The 26,274-nt window shown below is 49.0% G+C and overlaps 2 protein-coding genes across 4 annotated transcripts in view; one reads left to right on the top strand and one right to left on the bottom strand.

The window, feature by feature from the left end:
• Positions 1-957: 957 nt before the first annotated feature.
• Positions 958-5,936, top strand: pccb (propionyl-CoA carboxylase subunit beta). The gene is made up of 15 exons (XM_023824422.2): positions 958-1,231; positions 1,489-1,608; positions 2,108-2,176; positions 2,271-2,327; positions 2,560-2,673; positions 2,756-2,866; positions 3,362-3,470; positions 3,768-3,888; positions 4,272-4,353; positions 4,433-4,556; positions 4,637-4,744; positions 5,161-5,261; positions 5,347-5,445; positions 5,544-5,643; positions 5,718-5,936. The coding sequence occupies exons 1-15, from the start codon at positions 995-997 to the stop codon at positions 5,837-5,839; spliced, it is 1,674 nt and encodes a 557-aa protein (XP_023680190.2). The 5' UTR covers positions 958-994; the 3' UTR covers positions 5,840-5,936.
• A 77-nt stretch (positions 5,937-6,013) lies between these two features.
• stag1a (STAG1 cohesin complex component a) overlaps positions 6,014-26,274 on the bottom strand; it is a 28,872-nt gene continuing 8,611 nt past the window's right edge. For 2 of the 3 annotated variants that reach the window (XM_023824417.2, XM_023824418.2), the window contains exons 2-34: positions 18,963-19,160; positions 18,560-18,674; positions 18,076-18,228; positions 17,876-17,972; positions 17,690-17,766; positions 17,270-17,474; positions 16,978-17,129; positions 16,802-16,875; positions 16,592-16,715; positions 16,396-16,494; positions 15,751-15,830; positions 15,542-15,649; positions 14,763-14,877; positions 14,494-14,611; positions 14,304-14,407; positions 14,078-14,170; positions 13,896-13,985; positions 13,559-13,762; positions 13,301-13,371; positions 13,087-13,174; positions 12,915-12,995; positions 12,676-12,768; positions 11,273-11,447; positions 11,005-11,144; positions 10,823-10,924; positions 10,414-10,562; positions 10,151-10,279; positions 9,851-10,056; positions 9,534-9,708; positions 9,159-9,272; positions 8,836-8,950; positions 8,262-8,342; positions 6,014-7,959 (exon numbers count right to left, since the gene is read on the bottom strand). In XM_023824417.2, the coding sequence (XP_023680185.1) occupies positions 7,936-7,959; positions 8,262-8,342; positions 8,836-8,950; positions 9,159-9,272; positions 9,534-9,708; positions 9,851-10,056; positions 10,151-10,279; positions 10,414-10,562; positions 10,823-10,924; positions 11,005-11,144; positions 11,273-11,447; positions 12,676-12,768; positions 12,915-12,995; positions 13,087-13,174; positions 13,301-13,371; positions 13,559-13,762; positions 13,896-13,985; positions 14,078-14,170; positions 14,304-14,407; positions 14,494-14,611; positions 14,763-14,877; positions 15,542-15,649; positions 15,751-15,830; positions 16,396-16,494; positions 16,592-16,715; positions 16,802-16,875; positions 16,978-17,129; positions 17,270-17,474; positions 17,690-17,766; positions 17,876-17,972; positions 18,076-18,228; positions 18,560-18,674; positions 18,963-18,991 (3,780 nt within the window). In that variant the 5' untranslated portion in view covers positions 18,992-19,160 and the 3' untranslated portion in view covers positions 6,014-7,935. The remainder of the gene's footprint in view (positions 7,960-8,261; positions 8,343-8,835; positions 8,951-9,158; positions 9,273-9,533; positions 9,709-9,850; positions 10,057-10,150; positions 10,280-10,413; positions 10,563-10,822; positions 10,925-11,004; positions 11,145-11,272; positions 11,448-12,675; positions 12,769-12,914; positions 12,996-13,086; positions 13,175-13,300; positions 13,372-13,558; positions 13,763-13,895; positions 13,986-14,077; positions 14,171-14,303; positions 14,408-14,493; positions 14,612-14,762; positions 14,878-15,541; positions 15,650-15,750; positions 15,831-16,395; positions 16,495-16,591; positions 16,716-16,801; positions 16,876-16,977; positions 17,130-17,269; positions 17,475-17,689; positions 17,767-17,875; positions 17,973-18,075; positions 18,229-18,559; positions 18,675-18,962; positions 19,161-26,274) is intronic. The other variant, XM_023824421.2, reaches the window with a different exon arrangement.

A 26,274-nucleotide genomic window follows, 5' to 3' on the forward strand; every position in this document is an offset into this window, starting at 1 on the left:
GACAGATAGATAGATAGATAGATAGATAGATAAATTCTTGATTCCGAATAAAATACACACAATAATACACATAATAATACTCAAGGATTAAGGAGGTAGAGACTGCATTTATGGATGCTGTCCAAATGGTCAATACCTCGAAAAGCTGTATAGGTCAAAGTGATTATTAGTGCAAGAATAATAATTGCTACTATACATAAAAAATGTAAATATACAACAATACAATACATTACAATAATATAATATAATATAATATAATATAATATAATATAATATAATATAATATATTCTGCTACTTGACATAGGATCCCACCCTCCATCAGAGCACTTGACTGGATAATAGTTTGGGAGGTGTTGATGGAAACATGTACAATAAAATATTTCACTAGCCATCACAAAGAATGTTTAAATTAATTAGTTTAGCGTGGTCAAAATTTGTAATTATAGTAATGTTTTCTTTTTCAGTTGTTTTCAGTTGTAGATGTCACACTATTTGTGTTTTCTATCATTTGCAACTATGATGATGCTTTTCTTGTGGTACAGTAATGTATAGGAATAATCTAGTTAAAGAAGTCTATGCTAAAATGTAATCAAAGTTAAATTGCAAAGATAATACCCAAAATGTCGTAATAAATACTTCATGCTATAAAAAAGGCTACAGACTTTATCGTATAACAGGCGACATATATTTGAAAGTGGGCGTGTGATGGGTGTGGCAGAAATGAGCCATTCACACAGAGATAAAACCGAAGTTCCGGTTTTAAAAAAAATTAACTTTGGGAATTGTAGTTCTGAAACGTGACATTCGAGCCACGAATGTAGAACTACACGAAGCCTCTTTTTGAACGTAGTTCTTCTAACTTCCGGCCGTCAGAAATCCCTCCCCCTCTAGCTGAACGTCTCCTCTTATTGGTCATCCTGACTAAAAGCATTAAGACACGATTGGCTAAGACAGGGAAGCCGATCGGCCATCATTTTTTGTGCTTGCCCTACTATGGCGGCTTTCACAGTTGCGAGGAGCGGTGGTAGATTTCTGCGGGGGTTATACGCCTTTAAGGGCCTGGGAACCGGCAGATATGGACCCGCCGTTTCGGCGGTCCGCTCGGTCACGCAGCAGCAGATGCGCTCATATTGTGCGGGGCATCTCTCTGTGCAAGAACGAATAGAGAAGAAGCGTAGGGCGGCCCTGGTCGGGGGAGGTCAGAAGAGAATAGATGCACAACATCAGAGGGTAAATCTAAAGTTTTGATCGCTTGTAAACTGACAGTCAAAACTCTCACCTCCATTCTTTGCTTTTGTGAAGTGACCACAATAAAAGGTCATTCACGGCATTTTTAAATGAACCAGGTTTAAACTGTGTTCTGCGTGTGTCATTGCATCTATGTTGCATGCCTTTGCTGGACTATGTATTTAAATCAGTATTAATATTTGAAGGACCTGTCCCATGATTCAGAGTACACTCGCAATGCTTTCCTACATGTCTAACAGGGGAAGCTGACCGCAAGAGAGAGGATCGAACTGTTACTGGATCCCGATTCCTTTGTGGAGTATGACATGTTTGTGGAGCACCGATGTTCAGATTTTGGGATGGAAGCCGATCACAATAAGGTTCTGCTGTACCTCCTGTATGAGTATATTTGCAGGACGCCAAAATAAAGTCGAAAAGCAGCCAAGCAACCTAGACATATTTCAGTGGTTGCTCACGCGCGTGTTTTTCCAGTGTTATATACGTATTCGCATGGTGATCTGTTAATTTACGCCTCCTTGGTCCTGCATGACTTTGACAGTGAATGTGTAATAATCGATATTCATGGCCGGTTTGTACTATGGCAAACTAGGTACGTGTCCTGCACGCTCTGATTCACCTAAATACTAATCGGGGAAGATCCAGACAAATTATGACTTTACATATAAAGTATTCCCGCAAATGTTTTTAACTTTACTCCAGTAATTATATTGTGTTTGTCCTATAAACATGCACACCCTGTTGAAATTATTATTATTTTGTGGGTGCTTATTTTTAATGAAGATCTGAAAGAATCTGGTGAAAAGCAGGTTATGACATCAGTTGTTCCTGATAAAATATTCAAGTACATAATTTTTGCAGTACCCAGGTGACAGTGTCGTGACTGGACAGGGACGGATTAACGGAAGGCTGGTGTATGTCTTCAGCCAGGTATATCTCTGAGGCGACCGGACACTGTTGTTTTACTGGCGGTTCATCGAGACCAAGTTTAACCTCACTGCTTTTCTCATTGTGAATTCCTCAGGACTTCACGGTGTTCGGCGGGAGCCTCTCTGGGGCACACGCTCAGAAGATCTGTAAGGTGATGTCATAGAGTCTCGCGCGTCACATGGGCATAAAGCATCACCATGGCAATGAAACCTCGGGCCAGTTGTACCCAATTTGTCTTCGTTGTAAAGCTGAATGTCACACGGACCGATGAATTTCTGTTTTGTAATGAAGTAAAATGCAGACTCTTGGTAGCTGTTAGCCTGGTTACCAAACCAGCATTGTGCTGTGAGCAGAAAGGCATCAGACTCTGCCTCCTCCATCAGATCATGGACCAGGCCATGTTGGTGGGGGCCCCGGTCATTGGCCTCAATGACTCTGGTGGAGCACGAATCCAAGAAGGGGTGGAGTCACTGGCAGGATATGCGGACATTTTTCTGGTAAAAATAAAAGATGAATGCGGACTGTGTGCGGTGTGAGCGCGATGTGTTTGTCAGCACCTGTCCTTTTTTCCGCGAACAGAGGAACGTAACGGCGTCCGGAGTCATTCCCCAGATCTCCCTCATCATGGGTCCTTGTGCAGGAGGGGCTGTCTATTCCCCTGCCTTAACAGATTTCACATTCATGGTGAAGGTAAAGCCTCCCACAGTCCATTGTGTTGAAACGACTTTGTGTTTTTGCAGACAATGTTTAAAAATATGTATTCCCCCCCCCCCAAGTGAACTTTTCTTTGTTTTTCTTTCTCTCATTCTTTCTTTGTTTCTCACTTTCTTTATTTCTCTCTTCCCTCCCTCCCTCCCTCCTTCCTTCTCTTTTTGTCTCATACTGTTGTTAAGCGCCTTGGGGATGACTAAAATTCTTGTATTGCACTGCTTTTCTGCTGCATTGTCTTGTCTTTTACCCCTCATTTTCTGTTCCTGATCCTATGCCGCCCGCCAAACACCTGTCCACTACCCAGCAAATACAGCACGAGAATTCCTCAGAACACGTGACGACAAAAAAAAAAAAAAAAACTTGAAATTTGAACTCAAAACATTTATGATGGAGGATCTCTTTGTCTGGTTGGTATAATTGATGGGGGTGCGGTTTTACCACACGCACACAGACCTTTACCTCTCACCCTGGCAGGACACGTCCTACCTCTTCATCACCGGGCCAGATGTGGTGAAATCGGTCACTAATGAGGATGTGACTCAGGAGGAGCTGGGAGGAGCTAAGACTCACACCGCTGTGTCTGGTGAGTGATGCCAGTGGCGGCTGGTTGGCAATGCCCTGCGTGCAGATGGCACATCCTCCCAACTTTTATCCCTGTAAATCAAAGGCGTTTTAATTTGGCCATAAAGGCAGCCCTGGCTGGACCTTTGGCATTATTAGCCACCTGATTTAATAACCTTTTAAAAATAGTTCTTAAACAAAAATATTGATAAATTAACAAATAAAATGTTGTTGCTGTATTTTCAGGAAGCATGCAACAAAAATGTCATAACTCGACAGTGGTTCGATATTTTTTTTTTATTTTCTCCATTTGCTTTAGGCGTTGCCCATAGAGCCTTTGAGAACGACATTGATGCTTTGCTGAACCTCAGAGATTTTTTCAACTTCCTTCCTCTTAGTAACCAAGACGCAGCTCCTGTAATGGAGTGTCACGATCCAAGGTAATGGTGAATCGGAATTAGGGAAAGGACTCCCCCTGCTGGTGTTTTACGCACAGAACAACCTGCTACTAAATATTTCTGATAATATTTGGATTAGAGCTGTACAGGGGGATTCTAATGTGTTCTTATGTATAACAGTGGTCAAATCATCTTCGTTTGCACTATGTAGTCTGAACAGCAACATTTAGTCAATAATTACAGTTTTGTTTAACTAGAACAAAATTTTGTGACCCCTTCAGCTGAGACAATGTAACAGTGTAATAAACACGCAGGTTGGCTTTCAGTTGAACATGGGACCAGGGCAGACTTAATGCTGCTGCTTTATTTAAAGTATGGAATTGTGGGAAAATCGTGATAGGCTATTTTTGTTTCCCCCCTTCCAGTGATAGACTTGTGCCAGGCCTGGACACTGTTGTTCCGTTAGAATCCACCAAGGCCTATGATATGTTGGACATTATTCACGGCGTAAGTGGCCATCTACAGAAATATCGTGTGACCGCAGAGCCCTCTGTCAGATCAGTGCCCACGCTCCTTCTCTTCGCAGATTGTTGATGAGCGGGAGTTCTTCGAGATTATGCCTAGCTACGCCAAGAACATCGTGGTGGGCTTCGCCAGGATGAATGGCCGCACAGTGGGGATTGTGGGAAACCAGCCGAAAGTGGCATCCGGTGAGCGCGGAGTGTGTGTCGGCGCGTGACTTCCTCATTGGGGCGTTGGGCTGACGGATGGTGGTTCTGCTCCGTTTCAGGCTGCCTGGACATCAACTCGTCCGTGAAGGGGGCTCGCTTCGTGCGCTTCTGCGATGCCTTCAACATTCCCATCATCACCTTCGTGGACGTGCCAGGGTTTCTGCCAGGTAGGAAGAGGGTTGGTTGACTCAAGCCTGGCCTGGTCCCAGAACCTTGCAGAGATGCAGACTGTCCCAGACTTATGACTGCATTCTGCTCCGCCAGAGAGGTCGTACGTGGAAAGGGACGTATGTCGGAGTAGAATAATCATGCTGACTTTTAGGTCGAGTTGGTCGTTACCGTACAGTACGGTACTATGCCAAAGAAACTATTACATGGCACGCAGCTCGTTCTAGTTAGCGTAGCGCTGCCTGGCATATGGCTACCCTAAATTTAATGCACACCCTGTACTGTATATCAGACGACTGGTACAAAAACAAAAGTAGGAAGTTTACTTACATTTTGAGCAGCTTTCAGCTCTTAGCCGTCTTTCTCAGCTGCCTGGAGGCTATAGGTTCTCAAATGTTAAACCCCGGATCCACAGGAACGGCTCAGGAGTACGGCGGCATCATCAGGCACGGGGCGAAGCTACTTTTCGCGTTCGCCGAAGCCACTGTTCCGAAGATCACCATAATCACCAGAAAGGTTTGGAGAGGCCCATCTCCACGGTGCCCTAACACATGCTCTCATAGTTGGCCTTGCTTACCGACATGGCTGGGTCACTCCACAGGCCTACGGAGGAGCGTATGACGTGATGAGCTCCAAGCACCTCCGTGGAGATGTGAACTACGCGTGGCCTTCTGCCGAGGTGGCAGTGATGGGTGCCAAGGTAACTGCGGTCAGAAATGCTGCCACTCTTCAATTGGTGCCTTTGTGCATTCTGCTAAGGGGGGGGGGGTGTGCTCTCTGCTCTGTCTGGATTCCCAGGGTGCCGTTCAGATCATCTTCAGGGGTAAGGAGAACCAGGCCGAGGCGGAAGCTGAGTATGTGGAGAAGTTTGCCAACCCCTTCCCCGCAGCTGTCAGAGGTACGTCAGAGCCAAAGGAGGACCTCGGTCTCTGGGCATCCGGTGCCACGGTAACCACATCTGTCGCACTGCAGGCTTTGTGGATGACATCATCCGGCCGTCAGCCACCCGTAAGCGGATCTGCCGGGACCTGGAGGTGCTGGCCAGCAAGAAGCAGACCAACCCTTGGAAGAAGCATGCGAACATCCCCCTGTAATTGGGATGTGCTGCTGGACTGCCAGTGAACTCTGGAAGTTATTCACATTAACTGTATTGAAAAAAAAAATCTAATAAAGTTTTTAAATAACTGCTCATTACCGTGACGGCAGAAGTGCTGTAATTAGCTTCACATTGAACACGTTTAACCAGAAGAGATTTGTCACGAAAAAAATGTTTTAGAACAGTTTATTAAAGGGAACGTAATACATCCGCTTCAGGTCGTACAAAAGAAACTGTTTAATATTGAAAATGTACAATTTACAGGATTACTAGCAAAACCAATCAAGAAGAAACACTGGGAATATAAAACCTATTGGGACAGATTTGGGGGGGGGGGGGGAATATATATATACCCATGGTGAAAGTACCAAGATATGAAAGTCATTGTGCAGAGTCTACTATATAACTTTAGCTGTTCTGATAACACACTTCCGAGGACGATTACGACAGCACATTGCAACGTGGACTGAGAGCACACAGCCTCTGCTGTTCCCTCCGGAGACGCGGCGGGCTGCCAGAAAGCTGGCCGTCGGTGCTGCGCACGAGCCCGGGCCTGTCGCCCCCCCGCGGGCCTGTCCAGTTCGCACTGCTGGTGGGGGAATGCACGGTGGCTACAATTTGGCAATAGGTCTTTCGGAGAGAGGACCGTATAAACATTTGACAAATCTCACTTGATTCAAAACTTTATACTAAATCTACTAAAATTCAAAATACTTTAAACTTTAATTTTTTGTATTACTTAAAAAAACCCAGGTTACATGAGCTGCTGTCTTCGGGGGAGGGAAGGGACACAGATTCTGCATTTGGACTGTACACGAACGTCTGGTGGAGAACATGGAATGCAACCCATCTGGCTTATTGTAGCTGGGGGGGGTGGGATTTTAAAATAAAAAGGTGGGGGGGGGGGATGATGTTGTCGTACACACAGTTCAAGAGCAATCTGTGCCCAAAAGGGACGTTCCCTGCGTCAGACTAACAATAACTATGCCTGTATGCGACCAACCACGTGACACCACAGAATTACACTTCAGTAGAGGAGTGGGCTGACACGTGGAAGAGGCGAAATGATGACGTGATGCCTGTTTGAATGCTGTCCATCCCTCCATCCACCTTCTGTACCCGCTTCGGGGTCACGGGGATCCGGGAAGCTAACAAGGAAACTACGGTCACAGGGCAGGGAATAGCCCAAGATGGGACGCCGACCCATCGCAGGTTTGAATAGCGTGTTGTACATTACTCATTTTTCATTGGGGAAGGGGGTGAGAGAGAGACAAACATTACAAGTGAACTACCCCAAAGCTATACAGTGTTAAAGACCTAGGCAGCTGGTGGAACACTAACAAAAAAAAAACAAGAAAATCATCTTTAAAACATGGGATGGGGCATTTCTCTCCCCGGCATAATCAACGCAGTGGAATGGGGGTGGTTAACGAAGCAGGACGCCATCCCCCCACCTAGTCTATCACTACCGGCTATTTCCACACGGGCAGTTAGCTAAAAGCTCTCGTACGGCACAGTGTGGGCGGCTCCGACGCGAAACTCAACGTGCAACATCGACCGAGACGAGGCCCAAATGCGTCGCACCTGTGGCGGATGAGTGCGGACTGCCGCGGTCGCCGAGTCCGGCATGACACAGACCCGCCATCGAGGTGATATTTCGGTACGAGGTCAGACCAATGACTGCATAACCGCAAAGACGCCTCCCCCCTTATCCCATTCCTGTGGATATAACCTTTTTTTTTCAATTAAACATTACAAAGAGCATCCAAAGGCTTTTATAATGTGGCGCTCCTAAGATAGGGTGGCGCTCCTAAGATAGGGTGGCGCTCCTAAGATAGGGTGGCGCTCCTAAGATAGGGTGGCGCTCCTAAGATAGGGTGGCGCTCCTAAGATAGGGTGGCACAAGCAATCATCAGTTACAGCGAAAAGCATAAATGGGAATATTCCTCCAGGTCCATTTTGAGATCAGCAGTTAACTGATGTTTTTGCTCCTGTTCTTATTTTTTTTTTGGGATTTTTCACTTTTTCCTCCAAATATTTAACAGGCAAATCACAGTTGAGGCCCTCTTGCTGGCAGCCAGAAGGGCCGTCTCTTCAGAACATGGGCATGGTGAATCCCTGCGACAAACAAGAGGCGGCACAAGTTAGGACACGTTTTAATGTGAAAAAGAAACAGAAAATATGGGATTGGGGTAGTGACTGCTTATGGGTCTCTGTGCCACCCTGACCACAGGCACACCTGAGCTGATTGGCCTGTCTGACACACCCCACTCTTGTGCCCAATGAAATGCCACCCTGACCACAGGCACGCCTGAGCTGATTGGCCTGTCTGACACACCCCACTCTTGTGCCCAATGAAATGCCACCCTGACCACAGGCACGCCTGAGCTGATTGGCCTGTCTGACACAGCCCCACTTACCGAGTCATCCTCAATCATGGCCGCCGAGTCGAAGAAGTCTGGTCTCAACTCTGCCCTCTCTCGTCTGTTCCTAGATGGCGGCTGGGAAAACGACCGGGACAAAAGTTACGATTCCACCGTCACATTTCAGTTCAGCCTTCCTCGCCCAGCCTGTATTTACTCTGGGGGTTGTCAGACACTGGGTACCCCCCGGGGCCATCGGCACATCATGCGAGAACAGCGAGACGCTGAACCTGCAAACAGTGATGGACGGTGTCCCCGCATAGATCACGCCCCACACAGGGAAAATCTCAATTCTAAGTAATGAAATTCCTCGCGATCAGAGTACCGTTAGCACTTTGGAACAGGGTACTGCGGGTAACCGCATAGGGGCAGCAATCTCAGCATCTATGTTTATTAAGAACGCTCACTGTTAGACTGCTAGGAAGATGGCAACCTAGGCCATTAGAGACCTAGATAAATGTGTGGCGACAAAGTAGCTGATTTATAATAATTTATATTAAACATTCAATTAATAATAAATATTTTGGAGACATGTTACTATGCAACACACAGCTGATGTAAACAAACTGACCAAGTCGATGACCATGGTGTCCTCAAACTCCTCGGTCATGTCCTCCAGCTGACCACGGGACGACATCATCACGTCCTCGAAGATGGGCTCCGCGTCGTCCTCCATGAGGCCGCGACTGCGACGCGTACAGACGGCAGGCTCTCATACCACACCCGCACCCGAGCTCCCCCCTCCCCATTAACACCATTCCCATCCCTCCCCCTGCCCCGTCCCTAATCAGTTCTCTAGCTGTCAACTCCAAGTGTCCTGAAAAGACTTACGAGTGCATCATAAAGCTGACTCCTCATGTTCTCTAACCCCAGGAGGGGGGGGGGGGTACTTACACAGTCTGCCTAACTCCCCCACTCCGAGCCTTCATGTAGCTCATCCCGGTCCGGTCCTTCCTGTTCACCTCCTCCAGCTTCTGCTGGCTGAGCCAGGACATCTGCATCTGGGGACTGCAGGGCATCTCCGTCAGCTTCCGCTCGCAAGCACGTGACTTGGCAGTTTCACCGCGTAATGCGCTTAATGCGGTCCCTGACGCAAGTAAGTCAGAAGTATTTAAACTGTGGGGCGTGCCCCCTGGTGGGGTGCGAAGAAGTTGCAGGAGGTCACAAGTGGGGGAAAGGGCAAACAATAGGACTATGTGGGGGGGGGGGGGGGCATGGATGAGGAAGGCATTTGCTGGTACCACTTTCCCCTGTAAAGAGGCGCCTTACTTGTGGACGTAGTCGGACTCAGAGCCGGGCTCAGAGTCCTGGTCCGGCATGTGTTCGGCTGCCTGCCGCGGGTTCTCCCTCAGCACGGTGGAGGTCAGCTGTGGGGTCTGCAGCGCCCCCGGTGTCTGGATGGTGTCATTGCGCATGAGCCACGAGCCCTCCACACTTTCCTCTGCTGGATTAAGCATGCAAGATAAACTCCCATGAGACCACGAAGGTATGTGGCCACTTCAAAGTCACAGGACAATGGAGATGCGAGGGATTGTCTGACGTTGTGAGGCATGGAGCAATGCGGTCAGGCAGACGCCGCCTCTCACCGTCGATCCTCTTCTTGTGCAGCGGCGGACGGCCCTTCTTGCTACGGACGGAGCTGGCCTTGCTGCTGGCGCCGCCGCTGGTGACGGAGAGCCGGTCCTCGTCACCACCGGTCAGCAGCGAGTTGCGGTAGGAGATGAGGGGCAGCCAGACATCCTCGCGGCGCTCCATCATCTGCTCCGTCAGAAACTTCTCCAGATAGGAGTGGCTAACAGAGAGAGGCGAGGCCGTGGTAAACAAGACAGGCATGGGCGACACGCTGACAGAGACCTTTGCTTAGACCCGGTGTCAGGTTCACTTACACAGTCTTCTTGTCTTGCCGCAGGAGCTTGGAGGAGAACTCACTGAGAACCTCCAAAAAGGCCAAGTTAGGAGGCGGATACTCAGCCCCTTTTGGATTCTGATACTTGAAGGCAAACTCTATTCCATCCCTAAGAATTGAAAACACAAAGTTTGAGGAGATGTTCCTGAGTCACATCTACTTTGTGATAAACATCTGTCCTTCGAATCAGGGAATGCCAACAAAAATCTGGCATCAGCAGCACCCAGAGGTGCCTCCACTCACTTGTGGAGTGTGGCCACAGCCTCCCTGGTCTTGATCTGGTCCAATCCAAAGGTGAGAGCAAAGCGGCGAGCCAGCTCCTTGATACCACTAACGTGAGAGGACGTCCTGTCCAGGTTGGGCCCCTGGTCCTGAATGAGCTCGTTGAATAGCTGTAAGAACAAGCGGTAATTTCTCAAGAATGAAGGCTCTGGATACTGATTATACATAAAAGTCCCAACCCATTCCATAGACCAGTGTTTGTCAAACCAGTCCTCAGGGACCCATTGACGGTCCACGTTTCAGCTCGTTCCCAACTCTCAGGCAATTGGCAACGAGAAAACCATGGACCGTCTGGGGGTCTCAGAGGACTGGTTTGACAAACACTGCACTACACCAATGACAGGGCATCACTCCAGTCAGAATCGCTCACCTGCTGAAGGCTGAGGATGAGTGTCTTGGCGCACTGGATCTTGTCAGTTTGCCTGGTTTTGCTCAGAGTCTCTTTGATGATGTCACCATAATCGTTATAGTACTGAGAACAGGAAATGAGGTTAGATGGTGTCAAGGCGTGCTGGTCAACTGCAAGAAATGGGCTGGCACCTTCCAGCTCACCTTCATGTAGTGTTTGAAGATGTCCGCAGCGGCCGGCATGTCCACGATGTCGTAGATGATGAGCTTGCTGAAGGCAGCTAGGAGGTTCCTCCGCTTGTGTAAGGCCTCAATCTTATTGGCTTCGTCCTCTTCGTCGCCCTCTGTTGGCAGCGTAATGACAGTCACCACACAGTCAGTATTCGTAGCACTTCAGTTCGCCTCCTAGCCATCTGCTAAGCACCATTAATGCCTCAGGCCCGGACAGCTCCCATCGCGGTAGGGGTCTCACCCATGCTCTGGCTCTCATCGTCCTGGTCAATGAAGACGTGATCCAAGACGAAGCTGAGCAGCTCGTTCTGCAGCTGCGCGTCGGGGTTAAAGACCAGCGGCTGCAGAGCCTCGCGACCCCCGTTGGTCAGCTGGTGGCTAAAGATCATGAGCAGGTCACACAGCAGCATGAAGGCCTGGGGTGGGGAAGCCATGGAATGGGAGTGAAATTATTTTCTGATTCCAGCTGAGTATCTAGCTGCATCTCTAAACTGGTTGGCAAGCGCACCATGGGAAGAGCCAACTGAAAAATAAACAAGGTCGGCCTACTCTGTTTCCTAGCGCACCACCTGGTGGCCATAGGCAGGACTGCAGCAGTTCATAATGACATTTCAACAAGCATGGATCATTAATAATTGTAGGTAGGCGGCTGAAAGTTTAATACCATGTCACTGCAAGAACTAGCTTCAGTCAACAAATACTCATATATATATATATATATATATATATATATATATATATATATATATATATATATATATATATATATATATATATAAACACACACACACACACACATATACACACTCCTCTACTTACGAACTTTAAACTTACGAACGAAGAGGACTAAGTCCAAATTGTGTTCATTGGGCTCCCGTTTCCTGACCACAACATCATTTTTTTTTTTTTTTTACTGTGCGCCAATTCCAGGAAGTACGACATCTGGCCGCTACTCCCGCCGTGCAGCAGCGTAGCGTGCGTACTCCCAGCATCCTAGTTCTTAGTACTTGCGTATACCCTTAAAATGATGTTGAATGACGACTTACGAACATTTCAAGTTATGAACAGCCGTTCGGAACGTATCTCATTCGTAAGTAGAGGAGCTTCTGTATATAGGAATCAGATAAAATTAGATACGCGCATTTTATCTATATATACATCAATTAGCATTTAAATACGTAAATATCAAGAAATTGAAAATATAAAATGTCAAAGAACACCAAAGCCTAATACTAGGCACGTATCAAATGTATGTGACACAGAGTCAAAGCCTGAAGGCACAAAAAGGCAGAACAGTCTAATAAATCTATGCTATATCGTCAGAGGGGAGCTACAATGTTGACATGATGATCATCCTTTAATTAAAATGCGAGGCTTGTGTAACATACATTGATGGTGCAACCCTTGCTCATGTCACGTTTTGAAGGAAAACACCAGTTTTCTGTTACCATAAACAACATAGTGAAGGCTTATTATGAAAAATGATACATATAAATAACAGGCACCAGTCTTTTTCGATTCGCCCCTAAAAACATATTTTGTTTACAGTTATGCGATACGCTATCCGGCTAATGCTAGAGCCAACCGGACAGACAGACTGACCACTTAACGGAAACGCGCCAACGTGGAGGAGCCTCGACTCACCTGCTCCTTGACAGGCGTGTTGACGTTGGACAGACACTGCTGGCACACAGCCAGGAAGGACTTGACAACCCTCCGCAGCGCTACAAGGTCATCCTGCATGGGGGGGGGAATAATTATTAAATACCATCGCAAACAATCCAGACGGGGCTTCGGGTAGAAATCAATACACAATGACGCAGAAATGAGAAACATCTACACCACAGCTGAGGACGTCAAGAAAAAAAAAAAAAAAGACGTACCTTAGTAGGAGAACCTTCGGTAATCTTGACTAGCTGCCATAAGATTGAGTAATGTGAACACTGCAAGGCCTGTACTGCAATCTGTACAGGAAGTAAGACAGGGTCAGAACAAAGAGACTAGCGTTCACCGACCAATCAGCAGCGCCCGTCCTCATGCCTAGCCCCGCCTTACCTGCTCGGGCATGGAGCCCTGCTCGATGCCGGTTTTCAGTAACCTGTAGCAGTTCCCGAAAAGGTCCCACCTGGTGAGATCGTGGGCGCTGCAATGACAGGAAGGAGTGAGTGGCACCTGACCCCATTACAGCCATTACGGAGAATAGCAATCGTTATCAGATTCGTTAAAAATGCGAGAAGAGCGACTCCTCTTTGGGGGAGAAGGGGCTTACTTATGGAAAGCTGTGAGCCTCTTGAGAGTCGAGAGGACGTTGTATATGTCGTCGTCGTCCGCCTCTTCACCCTGAGAGACGAAGATGACGCTTGAAATTGAAGGCAATCATCTCAGAGCAGGGCTCCCTCGTGATTTCCCCGTAAGATCATCAAGTTGTTTTCCATGCTAATTATTTTCGCACAAAAATTACTTTTATAATTAGTTTCCCGAGCAAAAACACAAACCCAGCCCCCAAACAACATGGCTCCCCGTGCACCTCCTGCAGAAGGTCCTCCACGGAGTGGCTGAAGCGGTCGACCATCTCGTCGATCAGCTGGCTGCGAGCGATGTCCACCCGGTTCATTATGGTGTACTCCTCGCTGCACAGAATGCTGTAGGTCTTGCTGCAGGCTTCCAGTACCTCTGTCTCCGTGTGCTTTTCCACCACGAAACGGATCTGCTTCAGCAGGGCGTCTAGGTGCTGCGGGGGAGGGACAAGTGGGGGTCAAAGAGATTCGTATGCCTCACCACATGCTCGACAGAGAGCCTCCAGCACTGACACTAGCTACACAATCGTCCACATGATCCACTCCGACCCAAAACGGGGCCGTTACCTTCTCCATCCGCCCAGCACTGTACACGTCAAGGTCGAAGAAGGTGGGGATCTGCAGGAGGTTGGCTACCTTCTCTGCATCTGCCTGATACTGCGCGGGTCACATGAGGTCAGAGGTCAGTGTGAGGAAGTGTCAGACCACCCCTGGAAGCTAGGGGGCGTGTGTCAAACGGACGTCGTTACCTTGGAGAGTAGCATGGGAAGCGCCATAATGAAATGCTCAGTTAACTTGTTTCTGTCATCGATCTGAGTCTTCCTCTCTTTCGCCGTCAGAACCTGGAGAAGGGAGATCACTCGGTCACTTCCAGATCTACATCAAGTATTTCAATCCTGCATTCTTTACCCTTTGGTTTGCCAAATCAGACAGAACAGTGCCCCCTGGGGGGGGCGGCAGAGTACAGCGACTCACCCTCTTTCCGGTCCCTCTGCCGACTGGCGGGTGGGCCTCGGCAGCCTGGCGGATGGTGCACACCATCAGCTCGATGAGGGCGCTCTCCTGGCGGTCAGACAGGGCTGAGGTAGAGGACAGACGACGCTGTTAGGACAGGGGGCTCCTCACACGCAGACGGGGAGCACAGACAGACAGCCAGCCACGGTACCTTCCTCCCCCTGGACGGGCTCCTCCAGGAGCAGTTCGGTCATGCACTCCCAGTCCTTAAGCAGCTCCTGGGAGCTGTCCCACAGGCTGTCTACCAGGTAGGCCGCATGCTCGTGGAGCTGTCAGAGGACAAAGATACACGCAAGAGCCGTGGATGCAGAGGGGTGAATGTGGGCACCTCAGCCGAGGTGTCCGTTTGATATAAACGACCAGGCGCCTCGGCATCACGAGCAGAGTTCACAGACCCAGACGTTTCCCAGCATTTCCTACCTCGCTTTCCAGGAAGAAGAGCACCAGCATGCGGATCAGGTTCCCGTTGGGGCTGTTCCTGCCCCGGCGCTTGGCCAGAGCCTCTTCCGCCTGAGGATCGTGTCGGCTGAACAGCCTGGAGACAGGACACGTGCCAAGGTCACGGCGCGGACGCCACTGGGCATGCGGCACCGGCGCTGCGTCGTAACCCCTCCAAGTAATTTACCAAAACTCCCAAACAGACGTTTGACAGATACGTACGAGGTCGTGAATCTCAAACTAGGCCTGAGCAGAAGGTAATTCACACATTTTATTCATTTGCTGGCATAAAAAAAAATAAAAGTCAGTCTTGAAAGGAAATGAAGCAACATGAACCTTAATTGCCGTAATTAGTTCTCGTGTAAATTATAGCGGAAAAGCAAAGCAAACATGTAACCCCCTGAGGTTCTGCTCGTAGCAGTCAGCCCGGTACCTTCCAGAACATCAAAAAAGACTGAAAGTACACCAACGTTTAAGAGTCGTTAAAAGCTACTCCAGTTGTGTCGGTTGAATGAGATGCCTGAAACACATAAATTCCTCCAGCCAAAATACGTGTTTAATGAAAGTAAGGCGGCACTCCAGGGACGACCCGGGCTTTGGACCCTGAATTATAAACAGCCGGCTCTGCATGAAAGGCATTTACAAGCACTCTGATTGAAACAGTCTGGCCAATAGCTGGCTAACGAACCGGGGGCAGGGTGGCAGCAGGAAGGGCCCCCACCCAAGCCATTAAAACCCGCACCCACCCCCCCAGAACTCACTTCCTGTGCAGGAACTCTCCCGCAGCGACCGCCACGGGCCTGTGGGCCGAGTAGACCAGGTGATAGACGTTCTCGCAGTCCTCGTTGGACAGGGCGTCCTCGCTGCCCCTGGAAAGAGGCGTGACGGGGGCGGAGTCAGGGGTGCGGAAAGACCTGGCACACGCAGGGGGGCTTGAGTGGGCAAGTGGGCCTGCCTCCCGGTGACTTACTGCAGGATTAGGGTCACCAGCCTGATGGCCTCCACGGCGACGTCATACTCTTTGTCGAGTGTCATGGAGACGATGCGGTCCTGGAAGGGGACAGGAGGCACCAGGGTCTGAATGCGGCCTCTACGTCACGAACATTCTGATGCAAAGCACACACTGTTCAAATGGGACCCGGTGTTCATTGTGCATACATTCATCATCCCTGCAATTTCTATGGACTTCATTTTCCACCCCTGACACGTGGAAATGAAGTGTTCATTCCTTACGGAACTGCGGGGGAATTAAAATATTCCGCCGCAGGCGAGGCAACTGAACAGACCAATTTGTAAGCAGAAAGGTGAACTGCGCAAAATCCCCCCAACAAAATAATCTGAGAATCGCAGCCAACATTTGCTCATTCGATGTGCAGTTTATTACATTTAACACACCCAGCCAAAACAGCCTATTATATTAGTGGCAAAAAAGATGAACTGTACCTATGTTATTGACAAGGCTCTTTTTGTGACAAAGTATAGAACCACCATCAGGCTACAATCGCCTGAAGCACAGCACTGTAACACTGAGATTCAATCTTTACAATAACAGAACAAAACTCTTTAGCATCAATACTCGCAGCCCCCCAGGTCCTGTCAATCACACGCCCCCTACCTTGAATCTGTTGGTGAAGAGCTCTAGCTTTGGAAATAGCTCCCGGTTTGTGTAGAGGTTCTGCAGCGCCTTCAGACACTTCAAGCGGACTTCACCTTGCTGTGGAGACAACGCCATAGGGATGTTAGCTCAAATCCCCCAAATTCCCGAAAAGTGGAAGGTTACTGTAGACGACCTTGAGTCTGCTCAGACGTACCCTGTCATGCAGCGTCCAGCCCACGTACTTCAGGTAGCTGTCGTTGAGGAAGGCGTCGCTGTACATCTTCATCCACACGCCGATCTCCTCGATGCAGATGGCTCTGATTTCGGCGATGGCGTCCCTAACGAAGTGGACGGAGAAACGTGTCGGCCGGACGATCCCTCACTTCGGCTCACGGTCGGACGCGTCGCTTAACGTTCGACTCACCTGTACCGGTGGACGAAGATACCCTTGAAGATGGAGTTCATCATGTTTTCAATCTCGTCCTGGTTTTCCTGGAGCTGCAATCAGAGCAAAGGAGTTTAAGGTTTAACTTCATGGGTCAAGACCACCAAACACCCAGAAAACTGAGATGGGATCAGGGCCCCCCCCTTGGACCCCACCTCCTTCCTCTTCTGCAGCAGGAGCTCCAGCTTCTCGTTGGCCCGCTTGCCGACGATCTTGTTCCGCTCGGCCTCATACTGCCGCTGCGTGTTGTCCTGATGTATGCTCAGGTTCAGCGCCACGTTCACCAACGCCGTCATCAGCTTCATGGCTGCGTGGGAGCGACACGCCGTCAGGCCCCTTGGCAGTGGGCTGGGAAATCCCGTCTAATGGGCTTTGCGACTCACTCCAAAGGATGACATAAGGTAAAGGAGGTGACACTGATGATCAAACACTTCGAGGATGTCCCACCTGCCAGGGTGCTTGTGTGCCGGAAGGCACGGACTTGGGAGTCGGACAGGCCCGTAAGCAGGGAGATGACCGTGTCCATCATGTACTCGTCGTAGATGATGCTGTACTGGCACTGCCGGATCAGCACCCCGATGAACTCGCAGAAGTTGTAGCGGAACTTTTTCCACTGGGGCCCGGGCATGGTGAGCGGATAGTCACCACTGTCCTGAAAGCAGAGGGGGAGACGTCAACAGTCAACCACGACTCTGGGGAGACGTCAACGGTCAACAATGACTCTGAAGACACTTCTTTCAAAACTGCCGTCTCGCATCCCTAACTACTTTATAAAGTGATGCGAGGAATGTTAGTAACGGCCGTGCATCTCGGAGCAGATGATTCTCGGAATAACACTGGGAGAAACCTTCGACGGGCGTGCGGTACCTCGTCAAACTCTTCTGTCATTTTCCGGATAATCTCCGCGTTTTGCATGTTTCGGAACATCTCGATCCTTACAGTGCCTGTGAGTAAAAATGGAGGAGAATCAGAAGAGGAGCAAATTTCACAGGGAAACCGACGCTTGGCGAATTTTCCATGCAGGGGACCTGCTGACTGAGGGACACTGATCACCTTTACAGCCGGAGCACTGAATGAAGAAGTTGATGAGGTCCAGAAGTGCTATGTCTCGATCGTGTTTGTAAGACTCAATCCAATCATCCACCACCGACTGCAAGACAGGAAAACAGGGGTAAGGGCTGGAAACACAGCGTGTGACAGGAAGCGTGCGACAGGAAGCGTGCGAGCGGCCATGGGGCAGACGGAGGAAGCACCTGCATAGCGCTCTTTCCCAGTCGGACCACCTCGAACAGGGTGATGGCGTCCCCTTCGCCGTTCTGCTGGGCCACGCCATTTGGCTTCCGGCCTCGCGGCGCCCCCGACTGCGGCTTGTCCACTGGCGTCTTGCGGGGCTTCTTATTGGCCGTCTGCAATTTTCAAGGGGGTGGGTGCCGGTTAAGAAACTGGTCACAAGTATGAGCAGACAGGTGCAAGCTCTCCACTTCTGGCTGTTCTTCCCACTTCTGGATATTAAACAGTTGATGACCTTCCCATCCCACCGCAAACTACAGGGCTTAGGAGCCGGAAGGGGGCCCCGGTGGTGGGCTGAATCCACGCCCCCCCCAGGTCTTACGGCTTCATGGCTGGGCATCTCAGATTTACACTCTAGCTTCACAGATCACACCCACCCAAACCCCCATCCCAAAAACACAGCGCAGGCTGCCCCCCCCCCAGGCAGCCGGAAGGGGCGAGTCGTACCGGCGGCCGGCCCGGTCTGCCTCTCTTCTTCTTGCCCTTGACCTCGCCGGTGTCCTCCAGCTCATTCACACCCAGACTGACGGCCTCCGCTTGGCCCGGCTCGTTGGTAGAGTCCCTGTGTGTGTGTGGGGGGGGGAAGGGGGCATGGTCAGGTGTGGACGGGCAGGTGGGGGTGCGCAGACTTGTGTAGACGCATGCACAAATGCGCATACATTTATGCGGAGGCCTAGGATAGTGAAGACTAACTCTACGGTCCAGAATAAATGCAAAATATTAGACACGACATAAAACTGCCAGGCACAAAAATGAACGTCTGCAAGTATTCTGCGACAAACAACAATACAGCCACAAAAAGCCAAACCCATTAAGATGTTCAAAGAAATGGGGCGGAGCGGATACTCACTGCAATACTGGCAACTCTGACGTAATCATCGTGGAAAGCTTCTCCTCCCCAGCAGCTTCCTACAGCCCTTCCGAAGTACAGCTGTGTTTTCTGGGTCTGATCAGGGAACACAGCCTTTGTCTTGGTCACTGGTAAGAATGTGTAGGAGAAGTCGTCCGGGTCTCTCACGCTACCTCCAGGATGGTCACATCACACAGCCTGCGCAAAGGTGCACAGAAAAGGGGTGCCTGTCACTTACAGCTGCGAGCAAACAGCCCCCCTTAAGAGCTAAAACTTTAAACTGATTCAGCATTTCCCTAATACGGCAATTTCAGGTCCATGTAGATTTTAGAACACAGTGCCATATAAAACAGTATCAATGCACTGCACACAATGCATGCACGAGACTATGCGCAAGTGTCACAGATTCTTCTAAGCACCTTCAGACGCCAATTTTCCAGTCAAGCATATGTCTGGTTTTCCCTCTGAGCAGGAAAAAATCGAGACCGGGGGAACAGAGACACCAACTGGCAGTTCACTGAACTGCAACCATCCAAATCAGGAAAAAAAAAAAAACTTTTCTCCACAGTCAATAGTCTCTTTTTGGCTTCAAAATTTTGAAACAAAACGATAGGAGCGAAAGTTAAGTGTTTTTCCACCAAAACTGGTTTAACTGTATTATAAATTGACCTAGTTCAACAGAAAATATCAATAATGATTTTTTTTGTAGCACAATACAATAAGCATTTAAATATACATCTACAGTAGATATCCCCAGTTCTTCCGCATGAGCACCTAACAAACTGCAATTGGGTGGAAGGGATTTTAAAAACTGGGATAATGGGGAGCTGTTAAAATGTAAATATATATACAAAATAAAGTGAGAGCGCAGCGGAATGTAAAGCCCCCCCCACCACCAACTCTAAACCCTAAAAGAAGAGACAGTGAAATAAGCCAAGGTGACCAAACACAGACGGTCATAAACTTACGTGAATAAGCAGATGTACAAATGGCCCATTTAAAAATTATCAATGAACAAGGTTCCTGGCATGACCACTAGGGGCAGTATAAACCACAAAGTATTTTTACAAAAAGTAACGGGAATCAAGTTAGCCAGGTGACAATTGCGTTTTGAATTGTAACACTTGTGGCAGGACATCAACCATATCATTTTAATGTTAGGCTTCATTTTTACCACAAATATCTTTTTGTAAAACAAGCGGTTTTGGTGCCTTAGCAAATAATGAGCTGAAAGACATTTGAAAACTTTGCAAGGGCAACAGTAGGGGGCAGGCTAAGAGTTTTAATTTAAAATGTCATCAGCCCACAAGCCGCATGCTGAAAGGACCTTGGTCCATGCCGGTATCTCACAGGTGAGAATTAAAGTATGGCGGTGAGAGGACCACAAGCACTGTGGCGGAGTGCCGGCCCTGGGAATCCCCCGGGGAAACCCCTTAACGTGTCAGACGCACAGTACGAAGTCACTGCCACGGCATCAGCGTGCTGTGTGCCTGAGATAGCACCCATAGGTCCAACTGAGAGCGAGAAAGTCGCGTTTCCATTCCCTAAGGGGGGGAAAAGGTCGTCGTTTCTTAAAGTTACGCTAAAATTGGATCCTCCTTTTTGGTTTTTACATCATTAACACTAAAATTCCCGATGGAATCCAATGCACCCGTGAAACAAACTCTCATCAGTGTTGGGGGGGGGGGGAGGGGGGTAATGTCTAGGCAGCCACTAGATGGCTGTACACAGCAGGTGGAGGAACAAAATAAAAGTTGAGAGTTGTTTTCTCTGCAGGTGCGCGAGACCCATCACACTCTGCATCTCACAGCTCTCTGCTGCCACGGGACCCGTGAGAGAGAAAGAAACAAGCCACTGGAGAGCAGTGAGGATGTGCGGCCTGGCTGGGCAGTAAAACCGGGGAGGGGGAGGCGGGGGAGGAGGAGGAGGAGACAGAGGGAAATCCCAGCCGGCTGAACCGACGGCCCAGTGTCACCCAGCAAACCCCAAATGACCCCACGTATTTTGGCTCGCCACTCTCAGAAAAGCCCTTTAATGGAATGGCGGGGGGGGGCTGTTTACACTTGTGTGTAGGGGGGGGGATGACAACTCCAAAGGCATTCTGCCATTGCTTCTGGTTTGCTGGACAGTCTATATTTAGTCCCCTGTGCCAGAAAGTGGCAGGCAGGCCAAGTCAGCTCACAAACAGCATGATGATCAGCCTGTGATTAATGCTTTGAAAAATAATTAAATATAAATAACAGCCCCGGAAGGTAAGCTGCTCCTTGTATCTTAGAGGCAGGGTGCTGGGAGAACCACGCCAAGCAGGATGGTGTTACTCACGACGTTTAATCTCTCCATTCCGGCGCTGTGCTTGGTACAGCCACAACTGTCACCCACATGGCGCGGGTGTGCGGGGGGGATTTCGTGGGTCACACCTTTCGCTTTGATCTGCTCAGGCAGACATCGCCACGCAAAAGGGTGTGAAATGAGCGGAGCAAGTGATGACAGGGCCCACAGAAACCGCAAACGATGCAATGGAGGGGTGGGGGTTGGGGGGTCTTCTTGTTTAGCCAAGCTGTTTGGTGGTTCCCTGCCCCACGTCCCCTTCACGCACGGAGACGTGCTGGCAGCACAACCCTCCCTGGAGCGGCTCGAAGCGGCACCTGAGCCAGCCGCGGCTGTGAGACGCTGCCAAGGGGCCGTTCATCCCAAACGCGCACCCCCACCTTCTTCATTCCCCCGCCCAGATTTTTACAAGCCCCCCTCGACTCTGTGCAGCGAGCACTGTGATTCTCCAGGCCGGTACAGACACGTCGTTTGCCACGCGAGTCGGCTTCTGACGTTTCCGGCGAGGACCAGAGTGGCCGTCAGCCACAGAAGCATCGAGTCGGAGCGGGTCATGGAATCTGAGGAGAGCGGAAGGGGTTTGCAATTTGAGGAAATACTGTCATGGACCCAAAGCTTAGTATTAAAGCATCAAGCTGTACACACAGCAACAATGCAAGCAACAATATCCGCCCTCCTATCTGGGGACCAAACTAGACACTATCCTCTAAACCCTGAATGGTAGTCATATACTGAAAAGAGGTGATTCAGCCTGATTTCACCTAAATGCAGTTGTTCACTTCGTTAAGATTCCATCAAACTGTGGGAATGCTCCTACCAAAATGATGGATTCATTTCACAGCCTCCCCTCGCCATTGGAGGGCTCAATTCGGGTGATCGATGGCTGCATTTACAGCCGAGCATCAATTTCCACCGCTCTCCACTCCCACCCCCCCCCTCCACCTCCACCAATACTATCAAGCGAGTCATAACGAGAGCAGCGCCTCTCTCCATTCGGACATCAGATGGGATCGCTGTACTATGACCAGCCTCGTGTAGCGCTTCGTGTGCAAGACCGCAGGAAATGTGCACAGGGTCAACTCCACTGCTTTCTCCTTAGGATGCAAACTTGGAATATAAACAGATTGAAGGAAGGACTGAATATTTAATTTTTGTTAGTGATTAATCTGGGCAAGAATAAAGCACCTCATACGGAGAATCAGCACCATCAGAAGAGCAGTCAGAACGACAGCTTTTATTCCCCCAACAAGCCAATGATTATTGCTCCCACAAGTACTGGGACTTCACTAGCCGCTCTGCCCCCTGTGTGTGACGAGCAGAACTGCGGCCTCATTCCGCTGTCCTACCTCCATTCCAGACGTAGATGCGCCTGACCCAGAAGCGGCGAGCTAGACTTAGCGGTGCAGCCAATAAGACGAGGGTGACTGCCTTTCCGGCTTCCGCCACCGGGGCGTCCCTCTGGCACAGGTCCAGATGAGGATGCGCTCCCACCCGCCTCGTTAATTAAGGCTCATGGCTCGTCATCCGGCAGCCTTATCAGCTCCAAACACAAGGTCGGCAAACATACATTAAAGCAAATGAATATAAAATGAAGACAAACTGCAGGCGACGAGGCCCCTTTTCAAGGACTGACAGCCTGAGAAGCCCCGCCCCCCCCCACGACCTATAAAATTCAGGACATTCAATTAGCGCCCTCACAGCCAGGTGCTGGGAAAAGGGGGACAATGGGGGATAATTAACCAAGCAACTGGGCACATTACACCTTAATTAAAATACACCCCACTTAATAATTAAGATACAATAAAGTGCACCTTAGGAGTGATTCACCGGCATTATTAAATGCGCTATAGAACACAATACAAAGGTCAATGTCTTTTAAAAAAAGAGCGTAAAACACAACATTTTATGATTTGGGATGCTCCAATGATATGACAGGCTGGATCAGGAATGGTATATAAAGCTGACATCAAGCTCTGGTTTATATTCTTACAGGTCTTGTGTTGAATTGCTGTGTTCCTATAAGCCAGTTTCCCAATCCGGTCCATGGGAACCCACAGACATTCCATGTTTTCTGAGCAAAAACGTGAACTGTCTGACTGGGAGCTCGAAGGGAGCAAAAACGTGGGCTGTCTGACTGGGAGCTCGAAGGGAGCAAAAATGTGGACTGTCTGACTGGGAGCTCGAAGGGAGCAAAAACGTGGACCGGCTGTGGGTCCCTGAGGGCCAGTAGAGAAACACTGCTACAAACTACTTAACCTGACTGTAGTCGCCCATATTATGTTACTGAACCACCATTTCATGTTGCTGGTTGGTTGCCTGAGAATGTACACTGCACTTCGTAAATTTATACGTATTTATATTTTATTACCAGGTGATTATGACAATATTGCATCAGTCTGAAACGGGTCACCCTACACCACTCTGGGAGTCATCTATGTCAAACTACCATGGTTTCGGGCTATTTGAAGCGGCAGCAGGTTCCAGGACTGCCATAGGCTGCAGAGGATGAATTGTTAATATCCCTTTGTTCTGAATGCATGGATACACAACACACAATCACTTATTTACACACCTCAGCATTAAGCGTATTCATATCTGTGTAACTTTGTTAATTAAACTGGAGCCATTGTCAAATCACACAACTGTCAATTATGTTCCAGATAAACCCGTAATACGGCATTGTTTGCTGGGCTAAGCTCCGCTGGCTTTTTTCCGTTGTTGGAGGAAATTGCCAGGCAGTCTAAACTGTTTCTGAATGAATCAGAATTGCATTGCATTTTTGAATCGACTCTGGTTTCAAGATACAATTATCAATTACAAACAAGAATATCTGCAGAAAGTTGAGATCACCAGCCACCAAACAACACTGGTTTGATCAGTCAGTTGCTGCAACAGGACCTGAGCTTCAAGCACTTAACACACAATACAACACTGAACGGCGCAGCATTTAAAGGGTTGGCCAGACTTAGCATTTAATACCTGAAGTTTGCCATAAGATGAACTTAATATGATTTCTCTGTCAACAGCTCCATTATAGCTAACAGTTTAAGCCTAAAACCTAATACCACAAATACAGATAATAAAATTAGCAAACACATAATTTGCAACTGCCCTCTGGCAGTAGTTTTCAAAGGTGCAAAGTCAGTGAGACGTGCCCACACATCAAACTCAGCTCGGATCTTATACCAATTACTTTGTCATCTTCCCCAACTACCTCTCCTGGTGCCCCCCCCCCCCCCAGCCCACCCATCCAGCCTCAATTATTCATCCCTGGCGAAAGAGACCGGCATCACGCATTCCTGCTTTGCTGAATAATACATGGCGTGCTGTCCAGAGTTATCAGCATGATCGGAGTATGTAGTCAATCACTCCCAGCACAATGGGGGGGCGGTGGATCATGAACACTGCAGGCACAGATGCCATTGTCTTATGTTCATACCAATACTGCCCCCCCCCCCCCCCAACCTTTATTACAAAGCAGAGAATGCTTCATAAACTGGGCAGAAGATTACCTTCTTCAGACATTCAAAAGGAACCTTAAAAGCTGACTCAAGATGGCTGATTCCCATAAGGGTCCATTATGTCCTTCAGAAGGGACGCAGGTCCCAGATTTCATTTTACAGAGCGGGGAAAAAATCCGGGCCTAACTACCTGGCTCCAAGTGCAAAGGAGAGCCAGCTAAAGCAACGCACTGATGTTTTTTCCCCTTTCGGTGTGAAAAAAAGCAGACAGTTAAAAGCATCACACAAGATGTGCATGACTGTAGCTGATCGTACCAGTAATTACACACAGCTGGGGTAGCAGACAGAGGATCATTTTTTAATAATAATGATGAACAATAACAGACTCCTGAAGACCTCCGATGAGTTAATGTCAGCCCTGTGGTCCTCCCAACTACAACAGGGAGACATTTCTCCCCCGTTAACCAGGGAGGGCGGAGGGATGGCCCTCAACATGATAGGCCATACATCGCATTAAAGCTCCATCCCATTCCCACAGAAGCTGTCCTGGGACCGTACCATCGCTTCCCACCTCCCCCCAGCCCACTGCGGCTACCAGGATCAAGCCCTGGGGCAGCGATGTCACAGTAATATTGGGAGCCAAAGCGGCGGCTATAGAGCTGAAGGCACAGGCGACTGACACAGGACACTGTGGAATGAGAGCCCCGGCACACTGGACAACACGAAGCGGGCCTCGGAGCTGGAACGTGCCCACTGTCCTGTCCCTCACCACACCCTTCCCTGGCCCACACCAAAGGCGAGGCCCGGAATGAAAACATGATCATATCAGCAGTTTAGATATACATCATCCGAACGGCTGAACATTGGCAACCATAAATAACTATAAAAAAAATACGGGTAAACAAAATAAACTAGAAGCAGGCGAGGAAAATGAGGACGTATTAGGTTACATTATCTCTGCTGAAGCGCAAGATATTAAGGACGGCTGGGTGCAAACTAATATCGGTAAAGTGGTTACATGGTTTGTAAATTGCCCCTTTCCTGTTTCAGAGCTCAGAAGCAGCATTAGAAAGTGGAAAGGTAACTCCACACCTCTAAACCATGAGACCTCACATTCACATCACCGAGGTTTTACAGGGTGGGGGCAGGTAATACAACATTTATACAAATTGATTTGGGGGGGGGGGGGGGGGGGGGGAGTACAAAGTTGCAGACAGAGCGCATCTTCCAGCATGCAACTGGCTGTCTTGCAAGCTCTCCGATCTCTCCAGTGTGCTATTCTCTGTAGTCAGCCAATCAAATCAGATGTGGAGCTTATGACCTACAAGGGTTGCCATGGCAACGCCTGCCTTCTGGAATACATGTCATGCATGTTAAGTGCCTTCCAGGAAAACACAACCTCTCTCTCTCACACACACATATACACACACACACGCGCGCGCGCACACGCACACACACAATATACCATTATCTCAGAAAATATAGATACAAAAATGAACTGAAAACCAGTACGAGCTTAATTA

This window comes from Paramormyrops kingsleyae, chromosome 21, assembly GCF_048594095.1.
Source record: "Paramormyrops kingsleyae isolate MSU_618 chromosome 21, PKINGS_0.4, whole genome shotgun sequence".
NCBI lineage: Eukaryota > Metazoa > Chordata > Actinopteri > Osteoglossiformes > Mormyridae > Paramormyrops > Paramormyrops kingsleyae.

What these genes read in the sequence shown, in the direction of transcription:
- pccb (XM_023824422.2), top strand. Translation starts at nt 995, where the DNA reads ATGGCGGCTTTCACAGTTGCGAGGAGCGGTGGTAGATTTCTGCGGGGG. An exon ending in GATATGCGGACATTTTTCTG is followed by an intron (nt 2,674 to 2,755) that starts GTAAAAATAAAA and finishes TTCCGCGAACAG; the next exon opens with AGGAACGTAACGGCGTCCGG. An exon ending in TGTTGGACATTATTCACGGC is followed by an intron (nt 4,354 to 4,432) that starts GTAAGTGGCCAT and finishes TTCTCTTCGCAG; the next exon opens with ATTGTTGATGAGCGGGAGTT.